Raw genomic sequence first — 18199 nt, forward strand, 5'->3', positions numbered from 1 at the left:
TGTATAGCGCCGATATCCAGCTCAGCTGCTCAAAGGCGCTTTGTTTTTCCCTCGTTCACTGGATGTCAATCTCAGCGGCACATCGTATTGCCAATCTCAACTCCCTGGGGATCATACAACTCTTGCAGCCACTATAGGCGCACCGAGGTATTGTGGCATTCCCATCCTTACGAGGTACCCATTCACAGCTGGGTGGACTGGGACACATAGTCACAGTACTTTGTCCAAGTTTACTGCACGTTGCTGTACCCGCAACTGGGTGTTTGCAAATGTTCATATGTTCAAACAATATGTTCAAACAAACAAACTAAGGTAGTAGTCATTAAAGACGTCACTTAGGAATTTTCTCCCCCTTCGAGCTGACACGTAGTAAAATAAGTGTACTACTGTTCAAAGCGGCCATAAACCCAACTCACTCACTCACTCACTCACCGAATCATATAGAAACTTTTTGTACCATTTTGTTATCTCCTTCCCCACTTAAGTGACACGGGGTGATAAGTAACTAAAATTCTTTCTGCTCATTTACTCCGGAAACAGTTTCCACGTATAGTAACTATACTCAACACAAAAAGTTAAGGACCACCCCAAGTTTCAATATTAAAGTATTTAATAGTTCGTATTATGATCTATATATCCATATGATACTTACATATTGAATATTGGGGTGATACTTAACTTTGTTGAGCATAAATGTACATGTACTATATACAGCGAGTCAATTTATGAAACATATTCTCATGTCTTCTGTCTTTGACATACATTGTTTTCCGGGAGTTGAACACGGACATGTTCTACAGAATCCGGTTGCTGTTTTGGGTCATATATGTATACCTTGAAATACCTGGTCCGATAGTTGCGGATCTTGTAGGAGGATCAAAAACATAGCCGGACATGCGTGACGTATCTGAATCTATGGAAGCGCAACATCTGCTACTTTCTGTAGAATAAAGACTGTAAATCCTAATTAAGAACTTATAATTCGACGCAGTAAAATAGAAATAATATTTGTTTAAATACGACCAGTGAAAGTAAAGCCCATTATCAATGCCTCTTGAATTAAAATCAACATTCAGAATTTAAAAAAGATCATCGTTCAAATTTTTAAAACTTGTAGAAGCGAGACCTCGGTGAGTTTAGTCCAATCACAAGATGTATTTTCATCAAGCTAAAGCTGGAATATATATTACTCTAGTTGTGAGACATGGGGATGGATCTCTCGATGCTACCTGAAGTTTCCATGCATGCAGTGGTTAAAAACACAACACGCACCCAGGAGTATTTCAACTTTTAGGAACACCCATTTCATGGATTGAACGCCTAATTCTAAATTCATGTCATGCTCACCGCTAAAAACTAACAACGAAAACAAAGCAGAGGCGACGGAATGGCTCCAGAGTATATGTTTATGTGTTTGTCACCTGCAACCCAAAAACAGCGAGCAAAATGAAAATAATTTTCCCCTAATTTTGCAATTCATATTACCATTTAGATCACTTGGCAATAGTCAGTAAACTAATTTATTATGTAGAATGTAGATCGAGTCGCGTTGCTTCAGAATCATTTTGTTGATAATTGTAGATGGAGAAATATTAAAAGGATCTTTTGTTTAATGACGGTGCAAGAATGAGAGTATTTTTCATCACATAAGGGCAAAAATGTCGACAGCAGCGGGGAAAATTAATTTAAGAATATTATTTCACGTCGGAATGAAAATTCAGAGGGATTCCCAGAAAATAATACGGACAGCTGGATATTTAAGTTTGCCCGCGTGTGTGCAAGTAAATTATTTTATTTGTAAACATGCTAAGATCTGCACTAGTTTGCTATAATAAGTCGTAACTGTATTCTCTTCAATATGGCTAAATGGAAAGAACGAGAATATTGTCCTTTATTTAGTTTCCCTGATATAAAACAAGGTCATGTATGATAATACAAATGACCCATATTGACTGACACAAAAACAGGACACAGATTATAAATCTATCACTTGTGATTTCTTGAAACGCTCAACAGCCGATATATTTTAGCCACAGCAGCGAAGGCAGCTTTCAAAATTATGTCCTCTACGGTGTTCCATACAACGAGCTCGGCTCAGGCGCAGTGAGACACAGCGCATACGTGAGATTTACTTCCTGCTCAGTTCGTCTGCAGCTTTAGTATGGCAAGCATGGAATCGCCAGCAACGGAGGAAGTTTTGTCTCGCATTCGAGATTCTGTGGAACAGGAAGGCCATGGTGCCTCCCATGTGTTTGTCGTGCTCGGTGCTTCGGTAAGTACTGTCAGTTGTTTTCTAAATGTTGTGTTTTTAGAGCGTGACAACTTGGACTTACAAAAGTTACACAAGGGACGAAACTGTCAGTGAAAATGACTCGGCGAAATATCAGAACTAGCCTTACACTAATAGTGACTCTCTCGTTACAGTAATATTCGAGTTCGTTTAGGAGATTTAGGGAATAAGTTCACCAAGGGATATCTTCAGCGTCTGCTATGGCATTTCATTTTATTTCTCTGTAATGCACGCTTGTGCTTTACAGTGGACGGAGTTAGCAAACGATGTGAACTGGACGCTGTTCACTGCGCGTAGCTTGGGTGGGAGGGGACTCGCTTGTCGGAAAGCGAATTGCGGTAATCTCACACAGCACAATCAAACAAAATTTCAATGTGAAATAGAGAATGGCATTTTTTTTCACTGACTTCCTGGACAAACCGATTTACTTTGATTTGCATGGTGATTGTGAAGGCGAGCATATCCTGACAATGTTACACTCACAGTCACAATCAGGAAGGGAATTCGGCACGGTAATTCCCTCACAGGATTGTAAATAATGTGCGACCGTACTGTAAACATTTGATTCATTTTGTCTGTAATGTTTTGTTGTGGCGAATGACAACAGTATCAAAACACTTTTATCATTTGATAACAGTTTGCACATTCACCTGCATGAACGTCACACCAGTGAAGAATAAAAGTGACTCTTAAAAGCTTAGTCATGAAAGTTTTATATATGCATAATAATCTTCCAGCCCCATACATATATTTCTATATAGAAATATGAATATGTTTTAATGGGCAATAACTGCATTAGATATTAAAATGGAGGTAACTGGGGTTTGTAATACAGTATTTGAATAGCAGGACTTTTAAGATTATGGTTTTGACTTTGCCATATCTCAGTTTCTGTTATCAACTCTAACCATTGATTGAACATCAATAGTGTAAAGGCAAGAAATTTACAAATGGAAGTCATATGGCATCTTGAGTATCACCCACCTTCACTGTCAAAACACTCATGGTGCAGTTTGCATAGCTTGGTTACCTAACAATACACACATTCAGAATATTTGTCAACTTGGTCAAGTTTATATTTTGTTCAACATTCTTCATCAGTTTATGTCTGAGATAATTCTCCTGTGACGTTAAACTTCTAACTCACTTATTGTACATGTACCTTAAAAGTTTCTTACATCAGGAAATTGTAATTTGCCATGTAAACCTCACATGTGAGGTGACTGGTTTATCAAACAGTATTTGATGCACACACAAAATAACTGTGTGAATTTGACATAACTGTGTCCATTCAATGTCTGGTGCAGCTGTTACAGACATATTGGATACAGTAATTGATATCATGTATTCTGTACATCAAGCAGAGGACCTGTAACATGGTAAAATGATGATTCGGCTACTAACCCTATCACATCTAATCATATTGAAATAATATCAAAGATATGTTCATCTTTCAACCATTAGTATGGAAAGTCCCAGTGGGATATAACTTATAAAATCTCTTTATTTTAATCCAGCAGGAAATACAGCATTTTAATGCTTTACTATTATCATGTTTACTAATGAACACTATCAGAATATCTTATAGCTAATGATAAGCGAGAGACCACAGAGAAACTATTGACAGGTGAAATATCATGCAATTCCTCACTAAAAAAGCAGTTCAGTGAATAAACAATGCTGAGCAAGCTGTTTGGAACTCTTAGTCACCTAGCAACTGCTGTGTTTTGAAACTGTCTGTAATGTGTGCTGATAAAGCATGACTGAGCATTATGTGGATAGTGAGCTATTACCAAAAGTGCCCTGTCTTATCATTTTAAGTTTTTTGTCAAACTTGTGGGGTTGATGACTGCAAACTAAACATAAGCCTATTCCGTTCATTGGTTGTTTAATCCGAGATATGCAAGTCACCTCTGTATATTGATGATCATGCTAAAACCATGACTTGACAAATTCCTAATATAAATTAGAGAATGTTTACTGACATTTGAGGAGTTCTAGAATAATCCCTGTACTTAACGGTTTTCGAATCTGCTTTGACTGTTTGTTGCTGACTAATCATGATATTGTAGGTTCAGTTGTTGTTTTAAATTTGGTTTATCTCACAGTTTTGTTTATGATCCATTAGCCATCATTGCTCAACTGTTTTATGAAACATTTAATCTAAAAGGGTTCATGACATTTGTCTGACAATCTGATATCACTCAATATTAACTGAAATCCAGTTTTCTTGTGTTTGACAATCACTCACTACACATCTGTAGGGTTTTATGTGATGCATTGATTTGTATGCAGTTTTCAAATACACATGGGTTGAATTAAGAAATTATGCAAAATATGATTGAAGTAAAGAGAGTTGGTTGGTTTGTTGTTTAACGCTGCACTCTGCAGTATTCCAGCTAAATGGTGGCGGTCTGTAAATAATCGAGTCTGGACTAGACAATCCAGTGATCAACAGCATGAGCTACAATCGCCTTTTACAACAAGCATAAGGACAGGGTGTCATTAAACATGGGATTATGCTTGTGATGTTAGTCACATACTTGTTTGATGGAGAGTTGTACTCAGTACAAAATATTGCATCCTCTATGCATACAAATTGAGAATGGAAACAAATTGACTGAACACTTTCCTTGGGGAACTAAAATATATGTCCATTTGAATCATACAATCTAATCAGGATGGCAGATCACTTGTTACAACTGACATTACTATTCTAGTAAGAACTTTATTTTCTTCAAGTTCAATCTATTACTGATATCTCCTTCTATGACTTGCATCGTGAAATAAATCTTGAAAGTGAAGTGAAGACATTTGAAATTAGGTAGATATAGGTAAAGCTATTTGTTTTAATTATATATTAATTCAACATGATTTGAGTAACACTATGACATGCGAGTTAATTTTTCTATAAATTCAAAAATAATTCTCCAGGACTAGTTAGTTTAGAAGTCTATCACCCACATACTGATATGGAATGAAATATTTCATAATTCTGGATTCTGATTCAAAATATATAACTGTGACTTCATGAATATTCCCTATCCATCTGTGAACCCATGTAGGTCCGGGTTAGAATGAACCTTCAGTAACCCATGCTTGTCGTAAGAGGTGACTAATGGGATCGGGTGGTCAGGTTCGCTGGCTTGGTTGACACATGTCATCGGTTCCCAATTACGCAGGTCGATGCTCATGCTGTTGATCACTGGATTGTCTGGTTCAGACTCGATTATTTACAGACCACCGCCATATAGCTGGAATATTGCCGAGTGCTGCGTAAAACTAAACTCAATCAATCACTCACCCTATCCATCTGTCCATTGTTGGAAGGCAGTTGTAGCATCATGTACATATTCAGGTAAAAACTACATAAAATGGGCTTTCTGAGCCTTACGTCAACACATTTGAATTTGTGATCCACTTCAATGACATTCCCACAAGTTGCTGATGTTGATATATATATATTATGTTAACTTTTATTTGTTACAGTTAATGAATTAAATGCAACAGCATATTTCATAAGTTTTGCATGGTTTTTTGTTCATGTGAATATACACTAAATTTCAGTGGTAAGAGCAAGTTATTTACACAAACTTACTTATAGTGAATAGCTTGACATGTTAGGTATGGATTTTAGAAAAAACTAGAAATTTTGACGGTAGTTAGGGATAGGATATCTCAGACATTTGATATAAGTTTGATTTTGCCTTAAGCAAGAGGATAACGAAATCGAATTTGCAGTTTGTTTCCAGAAGGAAATAATGTCATGCATATTTCTTGGCTTCTCTCTCTCGTGATTGCCATCAAGTCCCTTGGGCTAGAGAAAATGTAATTTTTCATTCCTCATTAGTTGATCTCACTGCAAACAATGCATTTGCTGAATGATAAACAGAATTTTACATAGCTGTTGCAGTACGCTATAGTCTAGTAAAACTGTGTTCGGTCTCGTAAGATCAGATCATAAAATGCCATTTGAAAACACTCAAGGTAATGAAAATGATACTAAGAGCCATTTTTATGCTTGAAATCTCAAAATTATAATTATATTTGCAATTGATACACAAAAACTAATAAACATGATAGGGTAATTAATTCTAAGTGGTGTTTTAATGACGAATGTCATGGTAAAAGTTGATATATGAAGTTTTAGTAATTTAATTTAGTCAGCGTTTTACCTCGGTTCCTGTATTTGAGGGTCCCTGGGACTCACATTCTTAATTTTCAGGGGTCCTGGAGTACAAAATGGGGGTCCCAGACACTTAAATATTATTATTAATACTGTTATTGTATTGTGTATCATGATCATCACATTGTTACAGTAATTAAATAGCAAATGATACCATAACCCAGCTAGAAGCAAACTCAGTGATAAGTTATTGCTACTTGATTGGAATTTATACAAAAAGTATTTGGACTGCATCCCTGTGGATGTGCTAATAAATTTCGTTGGATCCATTGTCAATTTTTATGCATATAGGACGCAGGAATTTGAGTCCTGTAAATCCCTGTTTAGTGAGTGAGTGAGTTTAGTTTTACGCCACACTCAGCAATGTTCCAGCTTTATGGCGGTGGTCTGTAAATAATCGAGTCTGGACCAGACAATCCAGTGATCAACAGCATGCGCATCGACCTGCGCAATTGGGAACCGATGACGTGTCAACCAAGCCAGCGAGCCTGACCACCCGATCCCGTAAGTCGCCTCTTACAACAAGCATGGGTTACTGAAGGCTCATTCTAACCCAGACCTTCACGGGTAAATCCCTGTTTAGTGACAGTTAATTTGTGACTATGGATTCGCTCCTTGTATGGTGGTTTCAAATGCCTTTTGTGTTACCGAGTCACTTTCTCAGTTCGATACTTAAAAGCAATGTCATTATTTAGGGTTGACAGAATTTCTAACTGTGATATAGATATGTCGTTGTCACAGACAAAACTCAATGTCTTTTTTATTGACACCTGTGTGTCTGCCTGCCTGTCTGCTAATGACAATATTTAATACACAGCTGCTATCACTGACCACATGCAATTTGAACTTAACACCAATCAGGCTATACACCATAAACAAAATGCATTGATTTATGGCCCGAGTTCGGTCTCTGTCACATTATGTAATTACACAGACAGGCAGGTGTGATAGTTGAACACTTGACATGTTATGATGTCTGTTGATTGCAAAATGTTATACACAAAAATGAGCATGTATTTACAAAACCCACCACATCTCTACATATACACACACAATAAGCCCTGAGGGCATATGCAAATGAACCAGCCGTTACACTTGAGTGCACACCCACCCGCTCTGACTGGGTTCGGTATCCCGGCTGCTTCGTTTCTTGGGAAGTAAACCGAAGTACACAATATTGCACTTTTGATTTGCGATTGTACGCTTATAATTTTGTTTATATGTTTTTTCGTAACCAGCAATGTATATTATATGTCACGAATAAGTGATAATTGTGTTTTAATTATGTTTGATTTTTTGGTTGCATGTGACCTTTAAGTTACCTCCACAAGATTCAGTTAAATAGCTAATCCATAATTAGCTGGGGTTAATCCATTCTATCAGATAGGGGAGTAAGGTGTGTTTTCTTTGCTAAGTACCTACTCCACTGTCTCACAACTGGGAGTTCTCACAAATGGGAGTAGACCAAAACAAATGCGCATGGAATATATTTATAAAAATCGCTTGCGTAATGAAAGAGACATTGATTGCTATCAAGTTGTACTGTTAGTATAGGACAAGTGTTGTACTGTCAGTATAGGATGAGTGATTTTTTATGAAATCATTTCCATTATATTTAAGTTGGTTTTGATTAGGTATGACATAAGGCAGAACATACCTGCTTAGTAAACTTACTCAGTCACATAATACTTAGGTGAGTAAAATGACTGAAATACTCACATATTTGAAAGCAGTGGGTAACGGAAAATGAAATACCCACTCAACATTCATAATACCAATTCCAAAAAAATACAGTGGGTACAGTACCCACATGAGCTAAATCTTATCTGGAGCTCTGTATATCCATAAAATATATTTATCAAAAAACATTGAAACTGACAGAAAGATGTGGAAAATTGCCACCATTTCAAAACATGTTGACATTTCAAAAGTTGATCTGTTATGAGTAATATCACGTAGCATGGTTTTATTTGATGTAATGCTAGTACTGCGTGGAAAGTCAGTTAAATGTGTGGTCATTGCATGCCGAGGATTGTAATCACTCTTGTGACATTTGGAATTTAAGATATGTGGTAAAAAGACATTCACATGACATTTTGTTCTCTTATCAACCACAAATCTTCTGAGTGGAATATTTTTTACACTTAGGTACTATATGACTGTTTTAGGAGAGATATGAAAACCTGCTTCAGTGGTTACCTGTGACCTAAAATACTGTTTTAGCTCCACACAGTGCTCCAACATGTACTTCAGTTTAGTGAATCATAATTAATTTTAGAAAAGGTGTCTGTCTCAGACTTGTCTCCCATTTGAACCCAATTATGTTTCTAGGTTTGTCAACACTGCTGTGCCCATGGGATTCACAAAGGTGGTAGTAAGTGAGTTTAGTTTTATGCCACTTTTAGCAATATTCCAGCAATATCACAGCAGGGGACACCAGAAATGGGCTTCGCACATTGTACCCATGTGGGGAATCGAACCTGGGTCTTCGGTTTGACGAGCGAACACTTTAATCACCAGGCTACCCCACTGCACCCACAAAGGTGGTAAACATCTGAGAACTGTATAACATGAAGCAAGCACCTACTGTGATGGACCAAACTCACTCACTTAGATCTTTCCTGATTATAATCCTTGGTCTGTCAAAGACTTATTCAGCATTGTTTGAAGGAACTAGCTTACTGGAGGAAGACAGAATCAGGCCCCAGAGCTGCCTGGAATAACTAAACTGTTTAGAATTATATAGTACATTTGTAGAGCACCTAATATTCACCTCAATGATGCTCAGTGATGCTCAGGATAACAGCCATATGACCATCTTATCCCACCAGGTACCCATTCACTGCTGGGTGAACAGAGGTAATTTTTAGCAAACTCACCAGCCTAAGGTGAGACTACTTCTGTAGGAGCGCTGGGGTAGCTTAGTGGTGAACGCATTCGCTCGTCACACCGAAGACCTGGGTTCAATTCCCCACATGGGCACAATGTGTTAAGCCCATTTCTGGTGTCCCCCGCCATGATATTGCTGGAATATTGCTAAAGGTGGCGTAAAACTACACTCACTCACTCACACACTTCTGTCACATGTGCTTCATTGTGGTACAGGACTATAGTCCTAGAAACTCTCAGGAGTCAAGCTGCCAGACTTGGCAGATGCATTCACAAAATACTATAAAATGAAACTACACCTTTAAATTTGTTTTGTTCAAATTTTGCAACACTTCAGTATGTGTCTGGCAACACCAAATTTGTATTATCAAGCCAGCAGAATCAACAACAAACTACTAAAATTACAAAGAAAACCTTTCATCCACTATGCCTATGTCATTCAAACATGTTGACCATCCTCAGATATGACGTGTTACTATGCACAGAGCATATTTACTTTATCTGACCCTAAAAAGTGGTCAAGTAGCTTGTCATTTAACAACTTTCAATCACAGTAAAATCTGAGAATCATTGCTGAAAGGTGATATTTTTTTTAGAAATTAGACATTGTTATCTTAAGATATCAGCTGCATTTATTAACACGTTTATCGCAATTATCAATTCATTCCTAAATTGGATGTGCATTTAGGCATGTTTAAAAATATATTACTGTTATTTTCATTCCTGACTAATGATGACACAGCATTATTCACTTGTCCACTAACGATACACTGCTTTTGTGGATATATTCAACAAAGTGGTCAATTCAGCATGTGTGTTTTGATATGATTTTACGATGGATCTATTTACTCCTTTGTAAAGAAAATCTGATGGATATTTGCAATGGAATGGCTCGATATTTATGGGCTAATTTACAGGCATAACATGAACTCATGTTCTAATGTCCCAAACCTTTTCCATTACCCAAACATTAATCCTTTCTTTAACAGATTTTCACGAAAGCCAAGGTTGTAATAAAGGAGGTATTTCATGATGAGATTTGTCTGACAGAGAGTGAGCAGACTGTCAAACAGCTGGTCAGTGTAACGACTCGACCTCTGCTTTAGCAGTACTTAATTAGCAAGGAATTAGATTGTGGCGAAGAAAGACCTTACGATCGATATCTTTACGTCTAGAAACCATTGTCAATTCTATTAGTCTTTCATGATCATATTCCCCTTAGTGTTGGTCTTGTAAATCAAATCTGATTACAGTAATTGATGTCAGTATGGGATTCTCACCATATAGGATTGGTTTTATCTTGATGTTTTTTTACCTTCTGATCCATTTAGGGTAAGTTACACTTTGATATTTACTGTTGCTTCTTGTATTGACTTGTCCATATGTTTAGAAGATTAAGAGGGATAATATGGAATCAAAATCACTTAAATTTCTTTAACAGTAAATTGCAGCCATTTGTTTTGTGTTGAAAAGATTGTTGATTATAATAGTTTTTCAAAAAAACATCTTATATCTTACCTAAGGATACTAACCCAAATCAGGCAATTTCACTGTGCTAGGAAGATTGTTCTTGTGGTTTTGGGTGGTTAGGTGGCCCAGTGGTTAAAGCTGTCAATGGTCATGTTGAAGATCGAACCTGTGAAGATCCGGGTTAAAAGTGGTCTTCAGCAACCCATGCATGTCATAAGAGATGACTTATGGGACAGGGTGGTCAGGCTCGCTGACATTATCCCAATGTTTAGAGGGGCTGTGAGGTAGCCAAGTGGTTAAAGCGTTCACTTGATGACCAGGGTTCGTTTCCGAAATGGGTACAATGTGTGAAGCCCATTTCTGGTGTCCCCCAACTGTGATATTGCTGGAATAGCCTCTGATATTGATAAAAGCAACGCAAAACTTACCTCACTCACCAGTTGCGTAGATTGATGCTTAATGCTATTGATCACTGAATTGTCTGGTCCAGACTGGATTATTTACAGACCACCGCCATGTAGCGGGAATGTTGCTGAGTGTTTAGAAACACACAAACAAACATCATGTTGAAAAGCAAGGTTTGAACCTTATATGCATTCAGCCTGTTTCTTGTGTTCCCCACCAACAAATTGTTAGAATGTTTCTAAAACCAGTTTAAAACTGTGTTTTCTCATACTTGTCACATTTATCCTGTTTATCCCAAAAGGTGATAATTATCTTGTATATTTTCAAGTTTTCATGAAAGCAAAGTCATATAGAAAATACCCAAAACCCTGTCAGTAGCACCTTAAATATTTTAAATGATTAGTCGAGTTTTTATTTGATTTTTATTTAACAACAAAATTTGTTTCTGTTTTCACCTGAAAACATTTCTACTGGCATCTCAGTATGTCTATTCACCTTGATGTTTTTAACATTGAGAACATTGGATTTTTCCACCTGATTAACTCCATCTCTTGGTTCTTTCCTAAATGGTAAAGACATACCTAATGTTCTATATCAGAGCCAATAAAGAAAAAAGCTCTGAGAGAAAACTATATGTTTTATGTCACAGGTGAGTGATGACAAATTTGTGCAAAGACTATTGTTTGGGAATTTCATATCAACAAAAACGGTTGCTTTTCGTCTTTTGCAATTGTCAATAACAAGTCTGTTTCCGTCTGTCTAAATGTGTCTCTATCACTATAGCATGTATGTGATATCATCAAGGACACAACTTTCATATTGATTATCGTTAATGTTTAGTTTTTGCCATCCCTACTGTGTGCCTGGACTGACAAGATGGAAATATAATGATACGTTCCTGACGAATGGTGCCTTGTTAAGACAGTGGTGTGGAGGTCACTGTGTAATCAGGGTCACCACCTTGTCTTGATGACACATAATTGATAGTCAGGTGTTGCATACTGTATTCAGTTGTGCATTGAGACAATTATATCTTGCCAGCTGGAGGTTTCATCAAAGTAATAGACTGTACAGTTGTTATTATGAAAATGAAATAACAAACAAATTCAGCATGTTGTTTTGTATATGTAGGTCAAATAATTGGGTAGTAATTGCTATCATTAATATGAAAATGAAATATTAAAAACTTAATTAAACAAATTCAGCATGTTGTTTTGTATCTGTAGGTCAAATATTTGGTTAATAATTGCTATTATTAATATGAAAATGAAATATTAAAAAATTCAGCTTGTTGTTAAACAAATTCAATGTTGTTTAATTGCTATATTAATATGAAAATGTAATATTAAAAACTTAATTAAAAAATCAAATATTTGGTTAATAATTGCTATTATTAATATGAAAATGAAATAACATAAACTAATTAAAAAATTTTGCATGTCGTTTTGTATCTATAGGTCAAATATTTGATGAACAATTGCTATTATAGATAAAGGTTTGAAGCAATATTTTTCTGATAACAAATTGTGTGCATGCGACTTGAGTGCAGTTTTTGAACATAGGTAATTTGAGGAACAGCATCAGTTAGCATTAACATCAGACTACAATATAAACTGTGTATTTGCAGAACAACAGGAAAATATCTCACCACATGATAACACCAATATTTTTCAGCTATTTTGAAATAAAATATACCAAATATTGTGACATTAGGCAACAACCCTGTGGTGTAACAGTTTGGATTTTCAGCTCACGTATTTCTTTACAAGTGTTTGTGTACTAATTGAATGCAGGCAATATATATACATGGACTCTCTTGCAATGAATAATGCACATGTCCCTCATCGCACTGTTTAACCTACACAACGTAACCTCAAACTAGCGGCTGTTGATAAGTCATACAACCAACTTTGCTGTATATTTTCACATAGTTACCTTAGTTGAGGACAGCGTTTGAAGTAGAATTTTTAAAATGTCTGCTCTTTGGTATATGTCATATAGAATGATATTGAGTAAGGTATATTGAATACCAACAAATAGTCACAATTCACTTGCGTATTTGGTGAAACAAACCACATCTCTTCATGAATTCACTCCGTTATTCGTGCTCACTAGAATCGAATATTTTTTAAAGAAGTGTTTTTTCAATATGAACTGATCTGATATTTATCAAAGTGTTACGAAAAATTGAATATGTACAAGCCATACAGTAGCAGTGTGTGAAATAGCCACTGGCCCGCTAGCCAGTGGCTTGTAAAATCCAGTCGGGCCAGTAAATCGCCATAGTCACTGGCCCGACTGGCTAGTGAATTTCATGGGGTCATTTTGTAAATATATCGTGATTCTCTTCGGCTCGTTAAGTTATAATACACTTTTAAATCATGCAAGATTATGGCCTGATAAAAATGTTCATCATACTGGATGCTCAACAATGAAACCCAGGCCTACATTCACATTTCGGGCTAGTAAATTATTTTGTGGGCTAGTAACCTTCAGGAATAGCTAGCCCGACTGGCTGTCAAAATCTGGAGACTATTTCACACACTATACTGTAGCATGACTACTGTCATTTCACCAAGACCCTTGGGACTGTCATTAGGCATTGTTATGATACTTTTGTGCCTTACCCAAAAAATATTATTGAAAAGTTTCAACCTAAGCAAGTGCATATTTAATTTATTTTATTATTATTTAATTATTCACATTCGTTACCCTATATTCCTGAAACAATTTGTATTCGTCTCATGGTGTATATGGTGCAGCCCTGTCCTGGCTCTTTGCCCAGAGTAAACAGACAGTAAATAATTATTGCATCCCTGTTACATCATCTCTTCTTTCAGTGTACATGGTCATTGTATATGAAATTCTGGGGCGTTGGGGTAGCCTAGTGGTTAAAGCATTCACTTGTCATGCCGAAGGCCGGGTTCGATTCCCCACATGGGTACAATTTGTGAAGCCCATTTCTGGTGTCCCCTGCCGTGGTATTGCTGGAATATTGCCAAAAACGGCGTAAAACCAAACTCAGTCAGTCAGTATATGAAATTCTAACCTGCATACCCACACAATCTTAACAAAGAATCATATCCGTTTCTATCTGTTTCAGGGCGATCTGGCAAAGAAGAAAATTTACCCTACATTATGGTAAGAAGGAGAACCTGTTTTTCTGTTAAGTTGTTAATGTCTTTGTCATTATGATCATTAATCTGTAATTTTAAAGAATAAATTTTAAAAATCTTTATTTTGAAAAATGATAAAAGCAGTTGCCAAGTGACAAACATATCACACATCTCTTCAGGTGGCTCTTCAAGGATGGACTTCTTCCTCCCAAGACCTTCTTCATTGGCTATGCCAGGAGCAATCTGACAGTAGAAGCTATCAAGAAGCAAAGTATTCAATACATGAAGGTGAGCTAACAACAGTCATTCTGAAGGCCAACACACCCGTGAAGGTTCCAGGTTAGAATTGGTCTTCAGTAACCCATGCTTGTCGTAAAAGGCGACTATGCTTGTCGTAAGAGGCGACTAACGGGATCGGGTGGTCAGGCTCGCTGACTTGGTTGACACATGTCATCGGTTCCCAATTGCGCAGATCGATGCTCATGCTGTTGATCACTGGATTGTCTGGTCCAGACTCGATTATTTACAGACCGCCGCCATATAGCTGGAATATTTCTGAGTGCAGCGTAAAACTAAACTCACTCACTCACTCACTGAAGGCCAACTCCCTCCCAAGTTGGGTGAAGCCCATTTCTGGTCTCCAAGGCTTCGATATTGCTTGAATTTTGCAAAAGGCGACATTAAACCAACACACCACTGAAGCAGTGTAACCAGTATGGGCATGAGTTAGACTACTGCTTAGTCTCTGAATATGTATGATTTTAATAGAAACAAATATTTGCTTTTAAATTGAAGAGTCCCAGTGAGATGGGAGATTCTGAACTTGAGGAAATCTGAACTTGCTTCATTTAGGGCTTTAGCATTGCAGCGAGGGCTCGGTGGAAGGGAAAATAATGGGGTTCAGAGACTGTGACTAAGGCTATAGTAAGTCACACGTTCAGCTGCATAATGCTTGGATCCATGGGAAAAGCCTTTATTCACTCACATGCTTCACCTCCAGGTAAAGAAAGGTGAAGAAGCAAAGCTGGAACAATTCTTCAAGCTCAATGAGTATGTGGCCGGAAGCTATGACAAGGCAGATGGCTTTTCCAAACTGAACAAGGCCATCAAACAGAAGGGAGATCCTAACAGGCTGTTCTACCTGGCCCTTCCACCATCAGTCTTTGAGAGTGTCACCCTCAACCTCAAGGCAGTCTGCATGTCAGAAAAGTAGGTACTTCTTGCAATTTTGTTTTCTGGTATGTAAATTTAAGCCCCCAGTGTTAAAACTTCATATGTCCATTTCGGTTTCAATAGGGCAATGTGCAGTCTGTACAATGTTGCAATTTTATATTATGGTATATTAACATCTTAAAATGTCGAAATGTTCTAGGTATCTACTCATATCGAGTGCAGAGTGTAACATTCACCAGCCAGAATTCCCTGATATATTTGTTTCATAACATAACCAGAAACAAACAAAAATGCAAACATGAGTTAAATTGTGAGCATCAAGTATGCGTGCTTGAAGGCGTGTGTAATACAGATAATGGGAAATGAATAAATTAGTACCTGGCTTGTGTGTCAAACTTTAAGAATTCATTTATTACATACTTGTGAAGATCTGGGTTAGAATTGATCTTCAGTATCCTATGCTTGTTGTAAGAGACGACTAACGGGATCAGGTGGTCAGGTTCACTGGATTGGCTGACACATGTCATCGGTTCCCAATTGCGTGGATCGACGCTCATGCTGTTGATCACTGGATTTTCTGGACAAGACCTAATTATTTACAGACAGAGTATGGCATAAAACAACAACCAAAGCATACCAAATCATATTAGTATCATGATAGACTTGTTACGGTTGTTCTGCTGTAGATGCCACCAGAACTGTCTCTGAGTGAACCAAACTGAATTGTGACACCTTTTGATAATTTGGCTGAGAATGTTACCAGAGGAATATGGCATAACTTCTTTCAACTAGTGTTGAGCAAATTGCCAATCACAATTATGCAATGTTAGTGAGTTCTTCCCCAACATTTTCTGAAGAGCAACTAAAACCCACATCTGTTTGAAGAAACATTAAACAGATTCTTATTTTGGACATCATTCACCTCTACTTTGTTTAGGTCAATGAACCTCAAGTTTCTCTGTAACCATGAAAAGAAGGCAAACGGTTCATTTCTACTGATTCCACTTCAAATCTGTGGTCTGTGGTAAAAAAGAATATACCATTCATCCACAATTGTATATAAACGTAATCATCTTTATGTCTCTTGTGAAATATTTTCTGCTTGACTGAAGTTTACCAGTTCACCATTGGAAATCAGAAATCAATGCTATGGATGACAATTTTGTTTTGTGTAACATTGTTGTACGGTCAATCTTGAGGTACATTATAATGATTGTATCATGTGTGTCTGCATTGCAATGTATAGGGTTAACCAGTGGTTAAAGCATTCACTCCGCATAACAAAGATCCAGGTTAGATTCCCTACATGGGTACAGTGTGAAGTCCATGTCTGGTGTCCACCCAACATGATGAAACTGCTGGACTATATTACTAAACACTGAGTAAAACCATACTCACTCACTTTTGCTAAAGGGGCGGTGGGGTAGCCTAGTGGTTAAGGTGTTCGCTCGTCACGCCGAAGATCCGGGTTTGATTCCCCACATGGGTACAATGTGTTAAGCCCATTTCTGGTGTCCCCCGCCGTGATATTGCTGGAATATTGCTAAAAGCGGCGTAAAACCAAACTCACTCATTCACTCACTTTTGCTAAAATATCCTTTGGAGTAAAATATACAAAGTTTATGACAAGTTCACCGATTTTACAAGTTGGCCTTGTTGTCATTTGCTATGTGCTGTAGTCAATATGTCTAGAACAAACTTTTGTTATAATGAACCTAAGTTAGTGGTCCCCTTGAGTTTGTTATAACTCTCGTTTACTGTATATTAAAATTAACACTTCCAGAGACAAATGGACCCGCATCATCGTAGAGAAGCCATTTGGACATGATCTGGACTCATCCAATCGTTTGTCAACCCATCTGGCGGCCTTGTTCCAGGAGGAACAACTGTACAGAATTGACCACTATCTTGGCAAAGAAATGGTACAGAATCTTATGGTTCTCAGGTGAGACATTTTTTAACACTAACAGTCTTTTGCTGGTCCAGAACATTCATTCCACAGGACATTTGTGATGTGTGTCATTATTGTAGTGGCCACTTTGGCCTGTTTGTGAGCAATGGTGATCACCCATCTAGGATCTCAGGTTGTGGACAGTGACCACTCTTGGGTTCTATGAGGGGAGAATATCAGGCAGTGTAAAAATCTCTGTCCTTAGTTTGTACCAACAAATGTTCTGAATTGAAATTGTCTTCTGTCAACTGGGTCAGTTTCTGAAAATAAACCCATAAGAAATAAGGCTCAGGGTAAGTTTCAGTTAGGAAAGTTTATAGCTGGACAGTCTAAGACAAACCTTTAATCTACATGTCCGAACATAACCTTAGCATGATACGTTTTGTACAATTCAGTGTTATCATATTCACTTGTATTTGCAACTTGTGAAGATGCGGGTTAGAATTGCTCTTCAGCAACTCCTGTTTATCTAAGGAGGCAACTAACGGGATCGGGGTGGTCAGGCTTGATGATACATGTCATCGTATCCCAATTGCATAGATCGATGCTCATGATGTTGATCACTGAATGGTCTGATCCAGATTCGATTATTTACAGACTGGCGCGCACAGCTGGAATATTGCTGAGGGCAGTGTTTAACAACAAACAAGCTCATTTACACATGCTGGTTTAACGATGAATACAGAGTTAGTTTTTTTAGATGACACTTATCATGGCCA

General features: G+C 37.4%; 1 protein-coding gene across 1 annotated transcript in view; it reads left to right on the plus strand.

The window, feature by feature from the left end:
* Window positions 1-2131: 2131 nt before the first annotated feature.
* Window positions 2132-18199, plus strand: part of LOC124289919 (glucose-6-phosphate 1-dehydrogenase-like) — a 50387-nt gene continuing 34319 nt past the window's right edge. The window contains 5 exon segments of the mRNA XM_046726591.1: window positions 2132-2272; window positions 14344-14381; window positions 14536-14644; window positions 15357-15565; window positions 17313-17474. Of these exon segments, the coding sequence (XP_046582547.1) occupies window positions 2162-2272; window positions 14344-14381; window positions 14536-14644; window positions 15357-15565; window positions 17313-17474 (629 nt within the window). The 5' untranslated portion in view covers window positions 2132-2161.

The sequence above is a fragment of the Haliotis rubra genome, unplaced genomic scaffold, assembly GCF_003918875.1.
Source record: "Haliotis rubra isolate DU_JTF1 unplaced genomic scaffold, ASM391887v1 Scf451, whole genome shotgun sequence".
Classification (NCBI taxonomy): domain Eukaryota; kingdom Metazoa; phylum Mollusca; class Gastropoda; order Lepetellida; family Haliotidae; genus Haliotis; species Haliotis rubra.